At 43.2% G+C, this 21596-nt stretch overlaps 1 protein-coding gene across 3 annotated transcripts in view; it reads left to right on the forward strand.

The window, feature by feature from the left end:
- Positions 1-21596, forward strand: part of efr3a (EFR3 homolog A (S. cerevisiae)) — a 250798-nt gene that overhangs the window by 94868 nt on the left and 134334 nt on the right. For all 3 annotated transcript variants that reach the window (XM_046320769.1, XM_046320771.1, XM_046320770.1), the window contains exons 6-7: positions 9001-9122; positions 13414-13563. In XM_046320769.1, the coding sequence (XP_046176725.1) occupies positions 9001-9122; positions 13414-13563 (272 nt within the window). The remainder of the gene's footprint in view (positions 1-9000; positions 9123-13413; positions 13564-21596) is intronic.

Consider the following 21596-nt stretch of genomic DNA (forward strand, 5'->3'; position numbering starts at 1 on the left):
GGTCAACAGAGTCCCGCTTCATAAGAGGAACAGGAGAGTCTTTGTTCTAGGGAGTGCCGAGAAAGCCACATTAGAAAGCAATGAAGTGGATGCTTCTGACTCAATAAAGGAAAATAAACGTACGTCCTTATCCTAGCTTAAAGCACTAGATGACTGCCATGTCGAGTGGAAAATGGACACTGCCTAGCCAGGCTACAGTCAGGCTCAGACCCTATTGCTTCCCCCACTTTCCTTACAGATCAAGGAAATTGGATACAAGGAAGGCAACTGATTGGAGTTTTGGGGCCTGGCCAAAGATTGAGATTCTCCAACAATCTCCTAAATTGTGCACTTGCACACATCCTGTCATGTATTTAAAAGCATTGGATTGTTGAAATCATTGTCTAGAGGGAGTTAACACCAATGTTGAATCCATGATGACACTTTGGGAAAATGGTCGAAATCAGGATGCAGCCTTAGTGGGTGTGGCAGGTAGCCTAATGGTAAGAGCATTGGGCCAGTAACCGAAAGGTTGCTAGATTGATTCCCCGAGCTGACAAGGTCCAAATCTGTTGTTCTGACCCTGAACAAGGCAGTTAACCTACTGTTCCTAGGCCGTCATTGTAAGTAAGAATTTGTTCTTAACTGACATGCCTAGTTAAATAAAGGTTAAATAAAAATTGGGTTTCCTATGAACGTGAAAATGTGGATAGCCACGTTAGCTTCGCCCTTATGTGGGTGCTAGCAAGCAGGCTAGGTAGTGCTTGGTATCAACAGCCAATCCAGAGGGGTGGAAGCTATCGTTAGCTTCAATTGTTCAATATCACTGAGTATTTGCATAAAGTTCAGCTTTCCCCGACTTTGGTCCCATCCTGTTCACGCTTCCTCGCCCATGCTCGCATTGCACAACAGTCCCCCCCTGCCAACCTTGCTTTCCTCCATTGAAAATGAATGGCTTTCGAGGTTTCATTGACCCCTGTCTTCTTCTATGGAAACCCACTGTTAGATTTATCTTGAATAATTGTGACAGGAAGAGTGGGAGCTGTGACCTTAGTTCACCACTCCACTGTCCACCGCCTACTTCAGAAATCACACCTACACTTCTACAAGTCTGAAAAGTAACTTCCTTTCCTTACACCTGGCAAAGTCCCATATCAAATTTAATTTAATTTACTTTTCTGTTCATGTAGAAAAAGCTTGTATTTGTTTTAATTGTTCAGATCTTCTTTTGAATGGAAAATCCTTCATTGCAGACGTCATAGAAGTGTTTCCTCTAGTTTATTTATTTATCCTCTAGACGATATGCATGGTGTGACTGCAAGAAGACAACCTAGAAAAAAAAATATAAAATCTCAGGTTGCAACTACAGATTAAAATCACTTTATTCATCAATGTAAAAAATGTCCAACCGAACTTTGACTTAGTTTTTACCCCAACCCCTCCAAAAGACACACATAAACAGGTTGGACCAGGTCTGCCTCACTGGGTGCCCGTGGACAATTGTTGTTGTGGAGGTAAAGTGCTTTGCTAAAGGGCACAATGGTAGGCAATGTCATTTTAAAGATTTGATACCAGCAACCCTCCTGTTATCAGCTCACTTCCCGACAGATTATTTCTGACAGACCCGGGATTCAAATGGTTAAAGGCTCTACCCCCCCCTGGTTTAATCACTGTCTGAAAAAAATGAATATAGTGAAGATGAGTTGAACTCCACTCTCCTTTACAACAGAAAAGAAGAAAAGCGACAACCTGGAACGTGTCCAATGAAATCACAGCAGCGAAAGCTGTTGACCTCTGACTCGATGCCTCTCAACTGTGACTGCCTGGTGTTCTAAATAAGATAAGATCACTTTATTGGTCCAACCAAAGTATGAATTCCACTTTTAACCCAACCCCTCCGAATGAAACACATACATATATAAAGGTTTTGGAGAGATGCTACACTGGATGCCCTGGGAGCTGTTGTTGTGGGAGGTTAAGTGCCTTGCTCAATGGCACAACTGCAGGAAATGGCATCTAGGATTTGATACCAACTTTCCCACAGATTTTTCCCGTCTGACCCGGGATTCGAACTGGCAACCCTCCGGTTGCTGACTCACCTCTCTAATTGCTAAACCTCCCTGGGTAAATGGATTATCTACACTAGTTATGTAATAATCTTACTGGGTGTATGAGTAAATCAAGGCTGTTTAAAACGGGGAGTTATTTTTAATGGTTATGTTTTCTTCAAATGTCTTTTTCTTCTTCATTAGAATTTTGCCAAATAGACTCTAGCCAAAGAAATTGATCTGCGCCATTTTGTATATGCGACAGACCGGCTCAAATCGGTCTTATGTTGCAAATATATATATATTTTTACATTGGATAAAAGTAGAGACTACAAAATGGTATATCATACACTGCATTTGAGGAACAATGGGAAAGTAATTCTGCTTTGAAAGTTTACAAACTTGTAAACTCACTTTTGAGAAAATGGCCTTTGAATATTTTGGTACCTACTTACATTTACATTTAAGTCATTTAGCAGACGCTCTTATCCAGAGCGACTTACAAATTGGTGCATTCACCTTATGACATCCAGTGGAACAGTCACTTTACAATAGTGCATCTAAAACTTAAGGGGGGTGAGAGGGATTACTTATCCTATCCTAGGTATTCCTTAAAGAGGTGGGGTTTCAGGTGTCTCCGGAAGGTGGTGATTGACTCCGCTGTCCTGGCGTCGTGAGGGAGTTTGTTCCACCATTGGGGGCCAGGGCAGCGAACAGTTTTGACTGGGCTGAGCGGGAGCTGTACTTCCTCAGTGGTAGGGAGGCGAGCAGGCCAGAGGTGGATGAACGCAGTGCCCTTGTTTGGGTGTAGGGCCTGATCAGAGCCTGGAGGTACTGAGGTGCCGTTCCCCTCACAGCTCCGTAGGCAAGCACCATGGTCTTGTAGCGGATGCGAGCTTCAACTGGAAGCCAGTGGAGAGAACGGAGGAGCGGGGTGACGTGAGAGAACTTGGGAAGGTTGAACACCAGACGGGCTGCGGCGTTCTGGATGAGTTGAAGGGGTTTAATGGCACAGGCAGGGAGCCCAGCCAACAGCGAGTTGCAGTAATCCAGACGGGAGATGACAAGTGCCTGGATTAGGACCTGCGCCGCTTCCTGTGTGAGGCAGGGTCGTACTCTGCGGATGTTGTAGAGCATGAACCTACAGGAACGGGCCACCACCTTGATGTTGGTTGAGAACGACAGGGTGTTGTCCAGGATCACGCCAAGGTTCTTGGCGCTCTGGGAGGAGGACACAATGGAGTTGTCAACCGTGATGGCGAGATCATGGAACGGGCAGTCCTTCCCCGGGAGGAAGAGCAGCTCCGTCTTGCCGAGGTTCAGCTTGAGGTGGTGATCCGTCATCCACACTGATATGTCTGCCAGACATGCAGAGATGCGATTCGCCACCTGGTCATCAGAAGGGGGAAAGGAGAAGATTAATTGTGTGTCGTCTGCATAGCAATGATAAGAGAGACCATGTGAGGTTATGACAGAGCCAAGTGACTTGGTGTATAGCGAGAATAGGACTTCATAGCTACTTCATAGCTCTGCTTTTTCTAAACCCGTTCAGCATTGTTCACACCCTCTTAAGCCAGCCCCACCCAGCTCTTTAAGGACTCACATGTGAGGTCATGTACTAAACAGTGAGTAGTGTCCTGAAGATTAAGACTAAAAGTGGTAGTAGCCTACAATAAGGAAACATTCCAGGTAAACAGAAACTGTACAAACAAAAACACGTTATAAATATTAGATGACTCTTTCTCTAGACACACTTGTCTAAGTTGATGGATCATATGAAAGAAGTTATATAACCCCCAGCCACTTCCAGTGGTGGAAAAAGTACTAAATTAACTGCCATTTCATGTTCATTTCCTGACTTTTCTATGTTGAATTGCAACCATTCGTCGACACACAGCGTGTGATGGCTAACACACCAGTAGTGTAGTAAAGATTAAGACTAAAAGTGGTAGTAGCCTACAATAAGGAAACATTCCAGGGAAACACAAACTGTACAAACAAAAACACGTTATAAATATTAGATGACACTTTCTCTAGACACACTAAATAGATGGGTCATGTGAAGGAAATGCTATAACCCCAGCCACGTCTTGCTAAGTGGATGGGTCTCTACAGAGGGTGTAAACGGTGCAATCAAATGGGTACTTGCCCATTAGCAATATAATACAATAATACAAGAATATAATACAAGAATATCAATGATATATGAGGTAGTTATATGCTATCAATCAGGGGTAAAGTGGCTGAGCAGCAGGATAACATGTTTTTATTGTAGCAGCAACGTATGGCGTGTGTGGCGAGAGTCATTTGAATAGAGGCACTGCAGATAGTGCTGTTGACTGGTCCGTCCGAACCACACATGAACAAGGGAATCTGTATTCGGAGAGCCTGTTTCTGTCCTGCCCTTGACTTTGGGGCAGGGCATGTAATGTCCTGATCTTCTCAAAACAAGTTTGTCTAGCTGTGTCCAGTCCAGGTCGTGCTTGTAAAGGCAGGCCATCTATGGGAGGAAGCATGTCAGCGTCCCGACTGAGTCTGAACGCTCCTTGGCAACAACACCAGGCTCCAGAGCATCGAAGCTGTGAAACAGGAAATAACAAACAAATGTAGAAGACATTACAGCCTTGCACAACATCAATTCACCTCCCATGTTCATATAAGAATAATAACCTCATACAATGCAATGAAAATGATATTCACCTGAAGTGCTGGTACTGTTTGAACTGTGGCAGCGGCCTGAATTACGGAGTCAGGTGTTGTTGCCAGCCATAGCTTTCCACCAGCACTGTACCCTCCTCAAGTCCAACCAGCTGTGGGATGTTGACCCCGGTCACAGTGCTGTCCTACACAACACCAGCAATCTCAGACAAAGTGTTCACTCTGGTCATTCTGAAACGCTGCTTGATGAGGCCAAAGCACCAGTCTGGGGCTAACTTGATGTGGCCTGTGATCAGGAAGTGAAGGTCCAGACTGTGGTGGTGCTTTGTGCATGGTCTGCCAGGCACAATACCAGAACACAAACTTGTTCTTGTTTGAGCCACTGCAGTTATCACAATTCAGGTCCACACATGTTTCCCCAACTCTGTAGTTGGTGAAGAAATGGTGCATCTAGTTGATTACTGCGCTGCTGCCTTTGCTGGATGACATGCCTTCATCAATCAAGTAGTTGACTTGTTGTGGGTTTCCTTCACAGCAGACACCAAACAAGCCACACTTGCGAGGAGTTAAAAAGTAAATGGGGCCTGGCTGCATAGGGTCAGAAGTATAGTGCACCTGCAAACAACACAAGAACATTAAGATAAGTTAATGAAAAGAAACTGTAACATAAAACATATTTAAGTTTTACTTACCTACAATGTGCAGAGCAGCAGCACTCACTTACCTACAATGTGCAGAGCAGCAGCATTGCATACAGAAACATCATCTTGTAAACTAGAAGAACACAGTCCGACAACACGTACCTATGGAAAATACAGAAATAATGTGAGATCAATAAAAGTGGTGCCAATCATGTTGGAGGTCCATTAAATAATCAAAACGTGTTGTTTGTGCTTTACATACCAAGTGTTGTCATTGATTGGTGGGCTCCCGCAGTGCAAAATGTGATGCTACAGATGCAGGTTCGATACCCGTGCCGGCCACCACCGGGAGACCCATGAGTTGGCTTTTGGTTTTAATTTAGAATCCTCCTATGTAATTATTGGTGGAGAGTGATGTCATATTTTTCGATATGCTGTAGGTCTACCGCAGGTGACATGAGTCTCTAGTGTTGAGTAATGTGCTGCTAAATGTGGTGTAGGTTTTATTAAAAGAGCATATTGAAGTAAGAGGCAATAGGATTTGAAGCAATAGGCTACAGTTATTTTAGCTGTGTTTCGCACTGCTCTGAGACAAGCATGGGGCCTGGTCTTGATAAATCAATGAGATTTTTATTTTGTCTGAATCTCTGTTTGGGTATTGGTTAGACTACAATTAGGAATATTATGCTCTTAACGAAACCTTTATTTAAATAGACAAGGCAGTTAAGAACAAATTCTTATTTACAAGGACAGCCTACTCCTTCCTCTTTGTCGGGGAATTGAACCCTGGTCTCCTGTGTGCCCACATGACACAGGGATTCTTTAGCTAAATAGCGAAGTACTTTAGCCTACTCCCATCCATCATGTTGTACAGCGCCATATTTTCCGCTCCATCCTAACGGAAACCAAGAGGGTTTTTCAATTTTCTTGGAATAGAAATTCCATAATATTAATCAAATTAGTTGGACAAAATTTCTTAAAATTAGTCCCATATACTTTGTTCTTACAAAAAAGGTTTAAAATTCCCTAGTACAGTCACTATTGAAGGCTATCGAAGGCTTCTCAGGTGGTCAAACTAGCACTAACTAGCATTAGTGTTACCAGTGGTTGGCACTTAAATAACGTGCCATAGAATTCTGTGGCACCATGCAAGCTGTGCTGCAGTACACTGCAACTTTTAAAGGATAAACCACTGTAAGGAATGTAGTAACCATACTACCCATCCCGGATCCGGGAGCGTAATCATCGACTGACACTAATTAGCATAACGCAACGGACATAAATATTACTAGAAAATATTCCTTTTCATGAAAATCACAAGTGAAATATATTGAAACACAGCTTTGCCTTTTGTTAATCAGATTTTCAAAATATGCTTTACAGCCAAAGCAAGAGAAGCATTTGTGTAAGTTTATCGATAGCCTAGCATAGCATTATGTCCAGCTAGCAGCAGGTAACTTGGTCACACAAATCAGAAAAGCAATCAAATTAAATGGTTTACCTTTGATGAGCTTCAGATGTTTTCACTCACGAGACTCCCAGTTAGATAGTAAATGTGCCTTATTTCCAAAAATATTGTTTTTGTAGGCGAAATAGCTCTGTTTGTTCTTCACATTTGGCTGAGAAATCGACCGGGAATTGCGGTCACGAAAACGGCTAATTTTTTTTCAAAATTATCTCCATAATATCAACAAACATGGCAAACGTTGTTTATAATCAATCCTCAAGGTGTTTTTCAAATATCTATTCGATAATATATCCACCGGGACAATTGGTTTTTCAGTAGGAGCAAAAGGAAAAATGTCTACCTCTGTCTTTTACGTGAGAATCACTCTGAGAGCCATCAGGTGACCACTTACACAATGTAGCCGCTTACGGGTATTCTTCAACATAAAGGCGTAAAACTACGTCACAATGCTGTAGACACCTTGGGGAATATGTAGAAAAAGTAATCTGGTTGATAGCCCATTCACTGCTCAATAGGGACGCATCGGAATGCAGAGCTTTCAAAACATGAGTCACTTCAGGATTGGATTTTTCACAGGCTTTTGCCTGCAATATCAGTTCTGTTATACTCAGACAATATTTGTACAGTTTTGGAAACTTTAGAGTGTTTTCTATCCTAAGCTGTCAATTATATGCATATTCTAGCATCTTGTCCTGACAAAATAGCCCGTTTACTTTGGGAACGTTATTTTTCCAAAAATGAAAATACTGCCCCCTAGTTACAAGATGTTTTAACAACTCAAAATATATTTTTGATTCTTCAAAGTAGCACCCTTTGCCTTGATGGCAGCTTTGCACACTCTTGGCATTCTCTCAACCAGCTTCACCAAGAATGCTTTTCCAACAGTCTTGGAATTCCCACATATGCTGAGCACTTTTCCTTCATGCTACGGTCCAACTCATCCCAAACCATCTCAATTGGGTTGAGGTCGGGTGATTGCGGAGGCCAGGTCATCTGATGCAGCAATCCATCACTTTCCTTCTTGGTAAAATAGCCCTTACCCAGCCTGGATGTGTGTTGGGTCATTGTCCTATTGAAAAACAAATGATAGTCCCACTAAGTGCAAACCAGATGGGATGGTGTTTCGCTGCATAATTCTGTGGTAGTGGTGCTGGTTAAGTGTGCCTTTAATTCTAAATATATCACAGACAGTGTCACCAGCAAAGCACCCCCTCACCATCACCCCTCCTCCACCATGCTTCATGGTGGGAACCACACATGCAGAGATCATCCGTTCACCTACTCTGCTTATCACAAAGACACGGCAGTTGGAACCAAAAATGTCAAATTTGGACAGATTTCCACCAGTCTAATGTCCATAGCTCGTGTTTCTTGGCCCAAGCAAGTCTCATTTTCTTATTGATGTCTTTTAGTAGTGGTTTCTTAGCAGCAATTTGACCATGAAAGCTTGATTCACTCAGTCTCCTCTGAACAGTTGATATTGAGATGTGGATGTTACTTGAATTCTGAAGCATTTATTTGGGCTGCAATTTCTGAGGCTGGTAACTCTAATGAATGTATCCTCTACAGCAGAGGTAACTCTGGGTCTTCCTTTCCTGTGGCGGTGACAGCCAGTTTCATGACAGCCAGTTTCATCATAGCACTTGATGGTTTTTGCGACGACATTTAAAGAAACGTTCAAAGTTCTTGACATTTTCCAGACTGACCTTCATGTCTAAAAGTAATGATGGACTGTCATTTCTCTTTGCATATTTGAGTTGTTCTTGCCATAATATGGACTTGGTCTTTTACCAAATAGGGCTATCTTCTGTTTTCCCCCCTGCCTTGTCACAACACAACTGATTGACTCCAATGCATTAAGAATTAAAGAAATTCCACAAATTAACATCTGTTAATTGCAATGCATTCCAAGTGACTTCCTCATAAAGCTTAAAGTTTACAGAATGCCAAGAGTGTGCAAAGCTGTCAAGTTATGGCTATTTCGAAGAATCTCAAATATAATTTAATTTGTTGAACACCTTTTTTTGGTTCCTACATGATTCCATGTGTTATTTCATAGTTGTGATGTCTTCACAATGTAGAACATAGTAAAAATAAAGAAAAACCTTTGAATGCTTAGGTGTCAACTTTTGACTGGTACTGTATTTTCCAATGAGTTAATTGGGTCATTAGAATTTCCATTTACTCTAGTCTCTGCTTCCAACAGTTTGTCAAGTTTGCCAACATCGAGGAGGACACACCATCCTACCACCGGCGCTATGACTTCTTTGTCTCCCAGTTCAGCGCCATGTGCCACTCAACCCATGAAGACCCTGAGACCAGAACCAGGTGAGGAAATAACAGGCTTGAAAATAAACCTTGAACAAAAAAATTATTAAAGGAATTGTTCACTTGAATTAAATTATGCTCACTGGGAGGATATTGCCATTTTCTCCTTGTCCATAGACAAGTAAGGAAGCAAATATGTAAAGTTGTAATTTTGGTTCACCAGTGTATCCCTTTAAAGCTACACACAGATTTTCATGCCATAAAAGAATGGGCCACCAACAAAAAGTGTTTAATGGAGAATGTAAATCTAAGTAGTAGGCTAGTTAATTACATACAGTAGCCAGGCTTACTGATTGTTATAATAATCCTATTCATCTACAAATCACCGTTCCATCGCTCGCTGCTTTCATGAGATGATAGAAAGAAAGCAGCAGTAAACAACCAAAGAATACCCATAACAGTGGAAAGAAAGGCAGCGCAACGTTTATTAGATAACACACTGAACAGACCAAACACTAGCAATCCAACCAACCAGTGAAAGAATCTCTAGAACAGTGGTGGTACATACATGGCTTTATACGCAGGCGCTTTATAGGGACGCCTACTCCACCAGAGATGCCTGCTCTTCCTTAATCTAATAAAGACACCAGGAATATATTCAGATGACTATGATTCATTCTCTGCAGAGAGACCTCATCCCACCACCAATATTGCTGTAATTATTTGTTTAAAAACATGTGTTGTTTCCTATCCTTACCACCTGGGGGCGGCCCGTCAGGAAGTGCAGGATCTAGTTGCAGAGGGAGGTGTTTAGTCCCAGAGTCCTTAGCTAACTGGTGAGCTTTGAGGGCACTATGGTGTTGAATGCTGAGCTGTAGTCAATGAATAGCAATGTCACATAGGTGTTCCTTTTGTCCAGGTGGGAAAGGGCAGTGTGGAGTGCAATAGAGACTTTATCATCTGTGGATCTGTTAGGGCGGTATGCAAATTGGAGTGGGTCTAGGGTTTCTGGAATAATGGTGTTGATGTGAGCCATGACCAGTCTTTCAAAGCACTTAATGGCTACAGATGTAAGTGCTACGGGTCGGCAGATTACCTTGGCGTTCTATGGTGGTCTGCTTAAAACAGGTTGATATTACAGTCTCGGACAGGGAGAGGTTGAAAATGTCAGTGAAGACACTTTCTAATTGGTCAGCGCATGCTCGCAGTACACGGCCTGGTAGTCCGTCTAGCCCTGCGGCCTTGTGAATGTGGACCTGTCTACAGGTCTTACTTACATCGCCTGCGGAGAGCGTGATCAGTCTTCCGGCACAGCTGATACTCTCATGCATTCTCAGTGTTACTTGCCTCGAAGCGAGCATAGAAGTAGTTTATCTCGTCCGGTAGGCTCGTGTCACTGGGCAGCTGTAATGGTTTACAAGCCCTGCCACATCTGACGACCGTCAGAGCCGGTGTAGTACGACTTGATCTTAGTCCTGTATTGATGCTTTGCCTGTTTGATGGTTCGTTGGAGGGCATAGCGGGATTTGTTATAAGCTTCCGGGTTAGAGTCCCACTCATTGAAAGCGGCAGCTCTAGCCTTTAGCTCAGTGTGGATGTTGTCTGTAATCCATGGCTTCTGGTTAGGGTAGATACGTACAGTCACTGTGGGGACGACGTCATCGATGCACTTATTGATGACGCCAATGACAGAGGTGGTGTACTCCTCATTGCCATTTAGATATCTGGCTAAGGTTAATTCGATTTCTGGCTAAGTTTATTCAAGATGCATTGCATTAGTGGATACTAGCACTGTTCTCAGGGCAGGTCTGCCGGTTTTGACTAGCAGATGTGACTTTTCGCAGCAGGTTAGGAGAATGTAAACTGCAAGTTAGGAGAATTAGCGTGTCAGGTTAGGAGAAGGACATTAATGTTAGGAAAATTCTAAAATTGACCCATACGAGACTCGGAAATATCTAGCTTACAACCAAGCCTGCCATTAGAACAGTCTTGGTTTGTTATTTTTTTAACACATTAAGAAAATGTTTTTAAACGATACAAAACATACACAATCAAATGACAGCATACAGACACACACACACAAACATCGACATCACACCTGCCCAGATCCACCTTCTCACACCCCAGTGCCCACATCACACTCCGCCCCATGGCTGCACAAACTGCACCATTTTGTTTCTCTCTGTCGCCTACGCACTTTCAACATTTAGATATGTAGAAACATTTGAAATGTTTTTTTTTTACATTGGATAAAAGTGGAGACTCAGAGCTAGAAAATGGTATATCATACACTACAGTTGGGGAACATTGGCAAAGTAATTCTGCTTTGAAAGTTGATAAACTTGGGACCTCACTTTTGAGAAAATGGCCGTTAAGTGTTTTGGTAAACCTACTGGAGAGCTCTTTGTCTACACCCAATCAGCATCGTTCACACCCTCTTAAGCCTTTAGCCCCACCCATTCAGCATTGTTCACACCCTCTTAAGCCTTAGCCCCACCCATCGCTTTAAGAATTCACATGTGATGTCATGTACTAAACAACCCAAAATTTCAAGACTGAAGACTGGTTTATACCACATCTATCGATAGTTGTCGCAGTTACATCATGAACATGCTATTGTCGCCCAACATCATCAAACTTGTCGTTTTCGTTATAAAACAGTATAAATACAAAAACTACAGGCTGCCTGTTTGTCCAAAATAGCATAACTAATGTATTTTAACACCAATTAACCCACCTGTTTAAATATGTATTCAGTATATGTCAATCTAGCAACTTTCTAAACAATGTTTTGGTTTGTTTCTAGCTTCTTAGCTATCTAGCTAATGTTACGCTAGCTGGCTGGTCAGTTCAAATAATGACCATATCATATAGCTGACAACTTCTTCACTTTAGCTAATTTGTCTTCATTATTACAGGAAAATAGTTAATGGCGAGCCAATTACAGAAAATATCTTGTGGTTGTAAGTTTGTTTGAAAGAAAATGAGGGCATTCTACCAGAGTTTTTATTTTATTTTGACTATGTCTTGTTGGCCTAACATCATATCCTAATTTGACTTTGGTCCAGGTCATGTTCTTCACATTACCGTCTGGTAGACACATAGAAAATCTAATCAAATCAAAGTTTATTTATCACATGCACAGGTTACAGAAGGTGTAGTGAAATTGATACTTGCATAGTGGAGTCTTTTGTTTAGACATGTAGCTAGCTTGCTAAACAATGAACCATAGCTTGCTAAACAATGAACCATAATCCTGATTTTATACTACCCTGTATGAATCTGCAGGTAGCTAACCAACCCGGTTCAATGTTAGCTAGCTATCTAACATTAGGCTATAACTAGCAATGCAAATGATACAAGTAATATTACTACAAAGTTCATACATGTAACGTTAGCTCGCTAGCGAGCTAGCTAGCTAACAGTACGCTTTAACTTGCAATGAAAATGACTTTCTGATAGATTAGAAACATATTATATCTGAAAATGCAGCTAGCTGGACTATCTTACCCATATGGATGGACTCTTCTCCCTCTCCGTCACGGATACCATGGTTGCCCTTAGTTTGAAGATGTAATCTGGAGACCGGTTTGTTATACAACAGCCTTCTGTGTGTTGTCTATTCAACTCCCTCTATATATTTGCAATCAAACAGCTGGATTTTCTCCAGTTCCTTAGCTATCACACTCTGCTTCCACTGGGCAGTCCACTGATTTCACATCTCAGCCCTCCAGAAAGTGGAGAGCCACACTTTTTGCTGTTCTACTATGTGATATCTTCAAACAAAGATGTGTTAGAAAGGATTGCCTACACATACTGATCAGCTCATGTTATAATCCCCAGTTTACAATTGGCTCATTCATCCCCCTCCTCTCCCCTGTAACTATTCCCCAGGTCGTTGCTGTAAATGAGAATGTGTTCTCAGTTCTCAGATAAATAAATAGATAGAAGCATGCTGCATGGCAGGCCAATCCAAACTCATCTTTCGACATGTCCAGCCCATCTATCTCAGCCAATCATGGCTACCGGGAAGGTTCCAGTCTTTTCCGTGGCTAAATAAACTTGTCTCGTAATTTTACATTTTTTCTCATTTACAGATTGCCATTCACGTTTGTTATGAAGGCACATGGAAGTTCACATGTTCCAGAAGGCATTTCTGCCAAAAAACAAATGTTAAAAAGAAATGCCTCTCCTGTGAAGTAGTGACTTGCGACATACGCATAGTTTCCTGAAACGTGTCAGAAATGTGGAAAAGGGGAAGGTGTCTGAATGCTTTCCCAATAAACGGTGACCTTTGAAATGTCTAAGGCCTTCAAATATAATATTTAAAGTGTGTGTGTATCCTGTTTAGGATCCGTGTGGCCGGTATCAAAGGGCTGCAGGGTGTGGTGAGGAAGACGGTGAACGATGAGCTTCAGGCCATCATCTGGGAGCCCCAGCACATGGACAAACTCATCCCCTCCATGCTGTTCAACATGCAGGATGCTGAGGACCTAGACAGGTACTTACAAAATGTATATACCCACATGGCAGTCATAGACATTGAAATATATATTTATGCACTAACATCAATAAATCAACAATTAGTCATGTGAGGTGGTCCTGACTGTCACAACTTGTCTACTTAAAGTAGTCATCTGCAGTTAAAATCACAACAAACAGGCCACAGATATGGCAAACAGCTGAGGGTTGGGGCTGGGAAAAATGCAACCACTCTCAAATTCATAGACCTACCTTTTTATTATTTATCTTTTTATTTGACCTTTTACTTTAGTTTATTTAGTGAATATTTTCTTAACCAACAATGCAGTTCAATAAATAGAATTAAGGGCTTGTAAGTAAGCATTTCGCGGTAAGGTCTACACTTGTATTTGGTGCATGTGAGAAATAAATTGTTTAGTGTTTATTTACGAAGCAGTAAAACATCATTATATTTTGGGTTCTGATGAGGTTAGACAGTTGAACTAAGTTCCAGAGGCATTTCACATTCTATTTTTCAATAATCAAATGCTATATAACATAAATGTTATTATTAAAAATAAAAAAACTACTAACTATTCAGACTCTTTTCTATGAGACTCAAAATTGAGCTCAGGTGCATCCTGTTTCTGTTGATTATCCTTGATGTTTCTACAACTTGATTGGAGTCCACCTGTAGTAAATTCAATTGATTGGACTTGATTTGGAAAGGCACACACCTGTCGACATAAGGTCCCCCAGTGTTGACGGCGCATGTCAGAGGAAAAACCGAGCCACGGGGAATTGTCCGTAGAGCTCCGAGACAGGATTATTTCAAGGCACAGATCTGGGGAAGGGTACCAAAAAATGTCTGCAGCATTGAAGGTCCCCAAGAACAAGGTGGCCTCCATTCTTAAATGGAAGATGTTTGGAACCACCACGACTCTTCCTACTGCGCAATTGGGGGAGAAGGGCCTTGGTCAGGGATGTGACGAAGAACCCGATGGTCACTCTGACAGAGTTCCTCTTTGGAGATGGAAAATCCTTCCAGAATGACAACCATCTCTGCAGCACTCCACCTATCAGGCCTTTATAGTAGTTGGCAGACTGAAGCCACTCCTCAGCTAAAGGCACATGACAGTCCACTTGGAGTTTGCCAAAGGGCCCCTAAAGGACTCAAACCGTAAGAAACAAGATTCTCTGGTCTGATGAAACCAAGAACTCTTTGGCCTGAATGCCATGTGTCACGTCTGGAGGAAACCTGGCACCATCCCTACGGTGAAGCATGGTGGTGGCAGCATCATTCTGTGGGGATGTTTTTCAACGGCAAGGACTGGGAAACTAGTCACGATCGTGGGAAAGATGAACGGAGCAAAGTGCAGAGATCCTTGATGAAAACCTGCTCCAGAGCGCTCAGGACCTCATTTTGGGGGCGAAGGTTCAACTTCCAACAGGACAATGACCTTAAGCACATAGCCAAACCAGCGCAGGAATGGCTTCGGGACAAGTCTCTGAATGTTCTTGACTGGCCCAGCCAGAGCCTGTAGCATGGGTAATATTGTGTACTACAAACTCCTCAGACGCCTCGCGCAGTCTCAGTTTGAGTCCCAAATGGCAACCTATTCCATATATTGTGCACTGCTTTTGACCAGGGCCCTATGGGGGCCTATGTGCCCTGGGCAAAAGAAGTACACTATATAGGGAATAGTTTGCCCTTTGGGACCAAGGCCCTCTCCTGAGATTTTCCATTAGCCCGAGGAGGATGAGTGACGACGGGGAATTGACATAGTTCTTCTGGAGAAGGGAGAATAGCTTGATGATATTTCATACAGTGAAACCGTTAGGAGAGGAGCCGGAGGTAGCCGTTGAGCCAGGCTCTTGCCCATGCTGGAGATTAAGATTTAGACACCTTTGTCACGCGGCGGCTAGGCTTGATGAGACAGGACAGGTTTGTGGAGATAAAGCTTTACCCTCCTCTCCTCTTATCCCCCGGTGCAAAATACAGACATCTCTCTCTTGCTCCCTTTCTCTCTCCTCTTGTCTCTAGTCTCTCCTTCTCCTCTCTCTTTCTGATCTTCTTCCCTCCAGGTCGTTTCCATGTGAACAAAGCTATTTTTGGTGCCAGACTTTTTTTTCTGTCCTTATACATGGAGCTTATACATCTTAGAACAGCACACAAGCACTGGGGCATGCTGAGGAATTCCAGTTTTGAGACACCTACCACAACAGTGTTTGTCTCTTAATAATATTGTTTTGCCACATTGTTTACCGCCTTATGAAGGTAAAGACACTTGGGGCTAGGTGGGGAGGGGTAAACAGCACATTCTACAGCACCTTTTTAGCTCGTCGCCTGTCAATCACATGATATTCACAAAGTGCATGGCTTTTCTGTGACTACAGTATAACCAAGGAAATTGGTTGCACCCTTTTCTCTTGAATTTGTTGCATTGCACAATGTGGTCAAGATAAACGTGAGCAGTCATGATACACCCATCTTTGTGTGTGCACAGGTTATTCGTGCTAGCATACTTTTTGAATCGTGTAGTTTACCTGCAGAGAAGATCAGAAGTAAAGAGGTTCATTCAAATACTATTTTTTATGGAACACAATGGGATGCGCGGTAGGCGGATCACTACTAGGAAGAACCAATCACACAACATCTGTCAGAAACAGATGTTGACTGGTGAATGAGGTGAGCCCCTCCCGTTTTATAAGGTGCCACTCACCCGCCCACTGGTTATTCTCGCTCCCTTCCTTGCGAAGTTTACTACGCTCCAGAATCTCCCCTCAGCACGACTTGATCCTGCTTAAATGTTCTCAAGCGAACTGCAAGGTTAACGCTGCTGAACGTAGGACCTCTGCTCTTGTCGCTTTGTGTTGAAGTACAATTCATTTTCTACTTTTCTGCATTTTCTACTCTGTCTACTATATTTGTGACCAACTGCCTCGATTCGGTCTTATGTAGCAAAATTTGAAATGGTGTTTTTTACATTGTATAAAAGTAGAGACCTAGAAAATTGTATATCATACGCTGCAGTTGAGGAACATTGGGAAAGTAATTTAGCTTGGAAACTGATAAACTTGTGACCCCACTTTTGAGAAAATGTCCCTTGAATGTTTTGGTACACCTACTGGAGAGCTGTTCTTTGTCTACACCCATTCAGCATTGTTCCCAACCTCTTAAGCCTTAGCCCCACCCATCTCTTTAAGGACTCACATGTGAGGCTATGTGCTAGACAGAGTGAGTAGTTTAGTAAACTACCAAAGATTTCAAGACTAAAAGTAGTAGCCTACAATAAGGAAAAACTCCAGGTAAAAATACACTATCTCGTCCTTGGCCTTTATCCTAATCTGACTTTGGTGCAGGTCATGTTGTTCTTCACTGATAAACAATAAAACATATCTAAGTTTATTTGTCACACACACAGGCTACAGAAGGTGTAAATGGTACAGTGAAACGGTTACTTGCATAGGAGCTATATCAACAATAAAGTGTCCAGATAAAAATAAGATAAAAGATATTGTATAATTATTAGATGACACTTGCCCAACACACTTGTCTAAATTTATGAGTCGTGTGAAGGAAATGCTATAACCACCCCCCAGCCACATCTAGCTAAGTGGATGGGACACTATTGTCTAGACATGTTCAATAGATTGCCGTAATCACCCCCAGACACATCTGGCTAACTGGAAGGGTCATGTAATAATCTGGCGAAGTGGTGTTTAGACATGTACTTTAGCTAGCTAGCAGCCATATCAACAGCCATATTGAAAAGGTCCATGTGCTTACTTACTTGACCAGCCCGAACCTATGGTCAACGTGCGGTCTCGCTCTTCTCGTCAAGGCGACTGGTTCACTTCAATCGACCTACAGGGCTCTTATTTTTACGTAATACCAGCACACAGGAGGTTTCTCAATTTTTCCATTCAGGGAACAGCCTATGAATACCTTGGTGTCCCCTTCGGCCTAGCACTAGCTCCCCGCATGTTCAACAAGTGTGTGGAGGAGGCTGTAGTGCCCCGGAGAATCAGGGGATTAAGAACTCCCGAGTGGCGCAGCGGTCTAAGGCACTCAGTGCTAGAGTGCTTCTCCGTGCTAGAGGAGTCACTACAGAACCTTGTTCGATCCTGGGCTGTATCACAACCAACTGTGATTGGGAGTCCCATAGGGAGGCACACAATTGGCCCAGCATCGTACGGATTAGGGTTTGGCCTGGGTAGGCCGTTCATTGTAAATAAGAATTTGTTCTCAACTGACTTGCCTAGTTAAATAAAATAAAAATTAGAGTCTCCACCAAAGCAGTACGAGACTTCCCTCTTAACCCACCTCACCGAGTTAGGGTTCAAGATCAACAGGAAAAAGAGCTGTTTGGTGCCCACATAGAGAATAGAATACCTAAGCGTCAAGCTGGATCTATTTTATCGGGCTACACTATCGACAGTTCCGCAGGGGGCGCTCCTGTTATGCTCAGAACGTATCTTTGAGTCTTGAGGTTGATGGCATCCTCCATCTCAGTACCACTGTGTCTACTGGGAATGAGAGACTTCCAGCGTTGGGTAGATGCCAACGTCTGTGTACACAATATCACCTCAATCAAAAAGTTAACGGTAACCTTCTCTCGGCTGTCTGCCACTGGAAGAGCCCCTCGATCTTTGTTTCTGGTCCCGACAGCTCTGCCTCTCATGTAAACTACCTCAAACTTCTGACAGTGTTCATTGAAATATTTCCAGCCCTTCAGGACTGATCACATCCTGATCAGGACAGACAATACGACTGGTGGCATACATCAACCCCAAGGGTGGATTATTCTGTGGAGCGGAACACACCTACTCTCACTATGCGCGACTCATGTCCTGGGCGTACTGAATATAGTAGCGGACTTGTCCAGAGGGAATCCCCTATACGGGGATTGGAGACTTCCATCCCCAAGTGGTGAACCAGATCTTGCAGAGATATGGTTGAACACCATTGATCTCTATGCATCGCACAAAGAGAGAAACTGCCCGCTGTTCTTTGCGCTAGCAGTACTACTGGAGGTAGACGCACTGGCACACCCTTTGGCCAAGGGTGCTGCTCTACGCTTTTTTCCACTCTATGCCTGAGGCTTATCCCTCATCTTAGTAGTCCCAGGATGGCCAGTAAAGCTCTGGTTAGCGAAGATCACTCTCTTACTTTGACAAGCCCTGGCAGCTACTGTTACGCAGGGAACTTCTGACCCAAATGAACAAAGAGATGTCCCACCCTCACCCAGAAACCATGGCCCTCTGGGACAAGCCTGTGAGAGGATGAATATGAATGAGACAGGCTTACCACTCATTGAGACTATTCAGAGTGCCAAAGCCCCTTTTTCACTGTTTGTTTGGAAACAAGTGGCATGTTTTTGAGAAGTGGCTTTGACAAAACCACAGTAGGGATCACGTCGCTTACGTCCAGTCTCCAAGCCTTTAGCCCCGTCTTGGGATCTATTTTGCTTGAGCCTTTTTTTCAGCCTTTCTATTTTGCTTGAGCCTATTTCACAGCAGCCTTTTAAGCTGCTGGAAGGTGTGGAGATGAAATATCTCTCCTTCAAAACCCCTTTGCTGATTGCCCTTATGCCTGCAGAGTGAATGAGCTTCACACACTGCCAGTCTACCATTTGTGCCTACAGTTTGCACTGAGGTTATCCAAGTTAACATTTAAACCTTCCTTTATGCCTATGGTCAGTGATAATTATAATTATAATCCCTTGGAGCTTGTGGCTTTCCACCCACCGCCATTCACTAACATGGAATAAGAGCCTCTTCACCGTTTGTCCAGGACTCACGTTGCACATTTACTTGGACAGAATGAGAGCCTTACGCAAGAGCGACCAACTCTACATTTCTTCAGCGCCCCCTGCAAGGTTAGGCTCCTCTCTCGTCAACGACTATCCCATTGGATAGTGGAGGCTATTATATTGGCTTGTAATAGCAACTGTTTACAGCCCCCGAAGGGCCTGAGGACTCTTGGGCACTGTTCAAATGCTTCGCTTTACAAGGGATATGCCATGTGGCATGTTGGGCTACATTTGTCGTTCTACCAAAAGGATGTCACTGCACCTTCGTTGACGCCTACTGTCCCCTGTGTCGGAGCCTCCGAGGGATGCTTTTTATGGCTTCGGAGAACATGTCTGCGATATTGGAGTTGGCCATATCCCATTGCGATACTTCAAAACATGTATTTGAAAGAACTCTAATCAAATGTAGTCGCCACATGCTTCGTAAACGACAGGTGTGGACTAACAGTGAAATGCTTACTGATAGGCCCTTCCTAACAATGCAGAGAGAAAGAAAATGGAGAAATAATAGAAAAGTAAAACATGTAGTAATAGACACACAATGAGTAACAATAACTTGACTATATACAACCGGTAGATATGTACATATAACTATGAATAAAGTGACAGAGTAAACAACAGCAGCATATGTGTTGAGTAAAATGAAATAGTGCGAAAAGGGTCATTGCTATTTAGTTAACTATTCAACAAAATATTTAGCAGTCTTACGTCTTCGGGGTAGAAGCTGTTAACGGTCCTTGGTTCCAGACTTGGTGCATTGGTACTGCTTGCTGTGCGGTAGCAGAGATAACTATCTTGAGTCTAGGTCAATTTTTAGGGCCTTCCGCTGACACCACCTGGTATAGAGGTCCTGGATTGTGGGGTGCTCAGCCCTAAGGATGTACTGAGCCATATGTACTACCCTCTGTAGCGTTTTGCGATTGAATGCTAAGCAGTTACCATACCAAGCGGTAATGAAGCCAGTCAAGATGCTCTCAATGGTTCAGCTGTAGATATTTTTGAGAATCTGAGGGCCCATGCCAAATATTTTCATCCACCTGAATGGAAATAGGCTTTGTCAGGCCCTCTTTACGACTGTATTGGGGTGTTTAGAAAATGATAGATCCATAGTGATGTGGACACCTGTGGAACTTTAAGCTCTTGACCCGCTCCACTTTAGCTCACTCGATGTGAATGGGAGCGTGCTCGGCCCCCCGTTTCCAGTAGTGAACGATCCGCTACTCTGTATTGGTGACGTTTAGTGAGAGCTTGTTGTCCCGGCACCACACTGCCAGGTCTCTGACCTCCTCCCTATAGGCTGTCTCACCGCCATTGGTGATCAGACCTACCACTGTCTCGTCGTATCAAACTTAATGAGGGTGTTGTAGTCGTGCGCAGCCACACAGTCGTGGTTGAACAGAGAGTACAGAAGGAGACTTAAGAATGCATGTGTTGTTGCCCACCCTCATCACCTGTGGGAATCCGGTCAGGATCCAGTTGCAGGTGTTCAGGCGATAGTCATTTAGACAGGTTACCTTGGCGTTCTTGGACACAGGGACTATGCTGGTCTGCTTGAAACATGTAGGTATTACATACTCTGTAAGGGAGAGTTAGTAAATGTAATTGAAGACATCTCACTCATATTATCTTAGAACCAGGGTAATGAACGTTTTCATCCCCATGGGGGACTCAGTAGGATCAGGTGCCCCCTGTCATGTAATTTTATTCGCTGTGATCTCAAAGGCAAAACGGATCTGAAAACGGAAATCAAATTAGTATAATAAAAAAATCCCATTAAAAATTGCAGTATAGATATGTTATAGATATGTTTTTTTGCCTTTGATGCATCTCAATCCACCATATCCGCCGATGTAGAACTTCCGCATCTGCGGTGAATGGTGACAGAGCTAGAGCGGTGTTTGTCAGACCATGAGACATCTCGAAAACCGTCTGTAGGGACCAAACGGTTTGGCCTTTCAAACTATTATGGAAAGATGAGACTCTCACAAACACAATGGTGTTCTCGGTTTTGGGCTCGTCTGTAGTCTGTACAGCCGATCTGCCAACTTCTGATTTTCCAACAGTCTTGAAGGATTTCCCACATATGCTGAGCACTTATTGGCTGCGTCCCTTCACTCTGCAGTCCAACTCATTCCAAACCATCTCAACTGAGTTGAGGTCGGATGATTGTGGAGGCCAGGTCCATCTGATGCTGCATCACACTCCTTCTTGGTCAAATAGCCCTTACACCAGCTGGAGTTGTGTTCTGGGTCATTTC

The sequence above is a fragment of the Oncorhynchus gorbuscha genome, linkage group LG22 (genome assembly GCF_021184085.1).
Source record: "Oncorhynchus gorbuscha isolate QuinsamMale2020 ecotype Even-year linkage group LG22, OgorEven_v1.0, whole genome shotgun sequence".
In the NCBI taxonomy this organism is placed as follows: domain Eukaryota; kingdom Metazoa; phylum Chordata; class Actinopteri; order Salmoniformes; family Salmonidae; genus Oncorhynchus; species Oncorhynchus gorbuscha.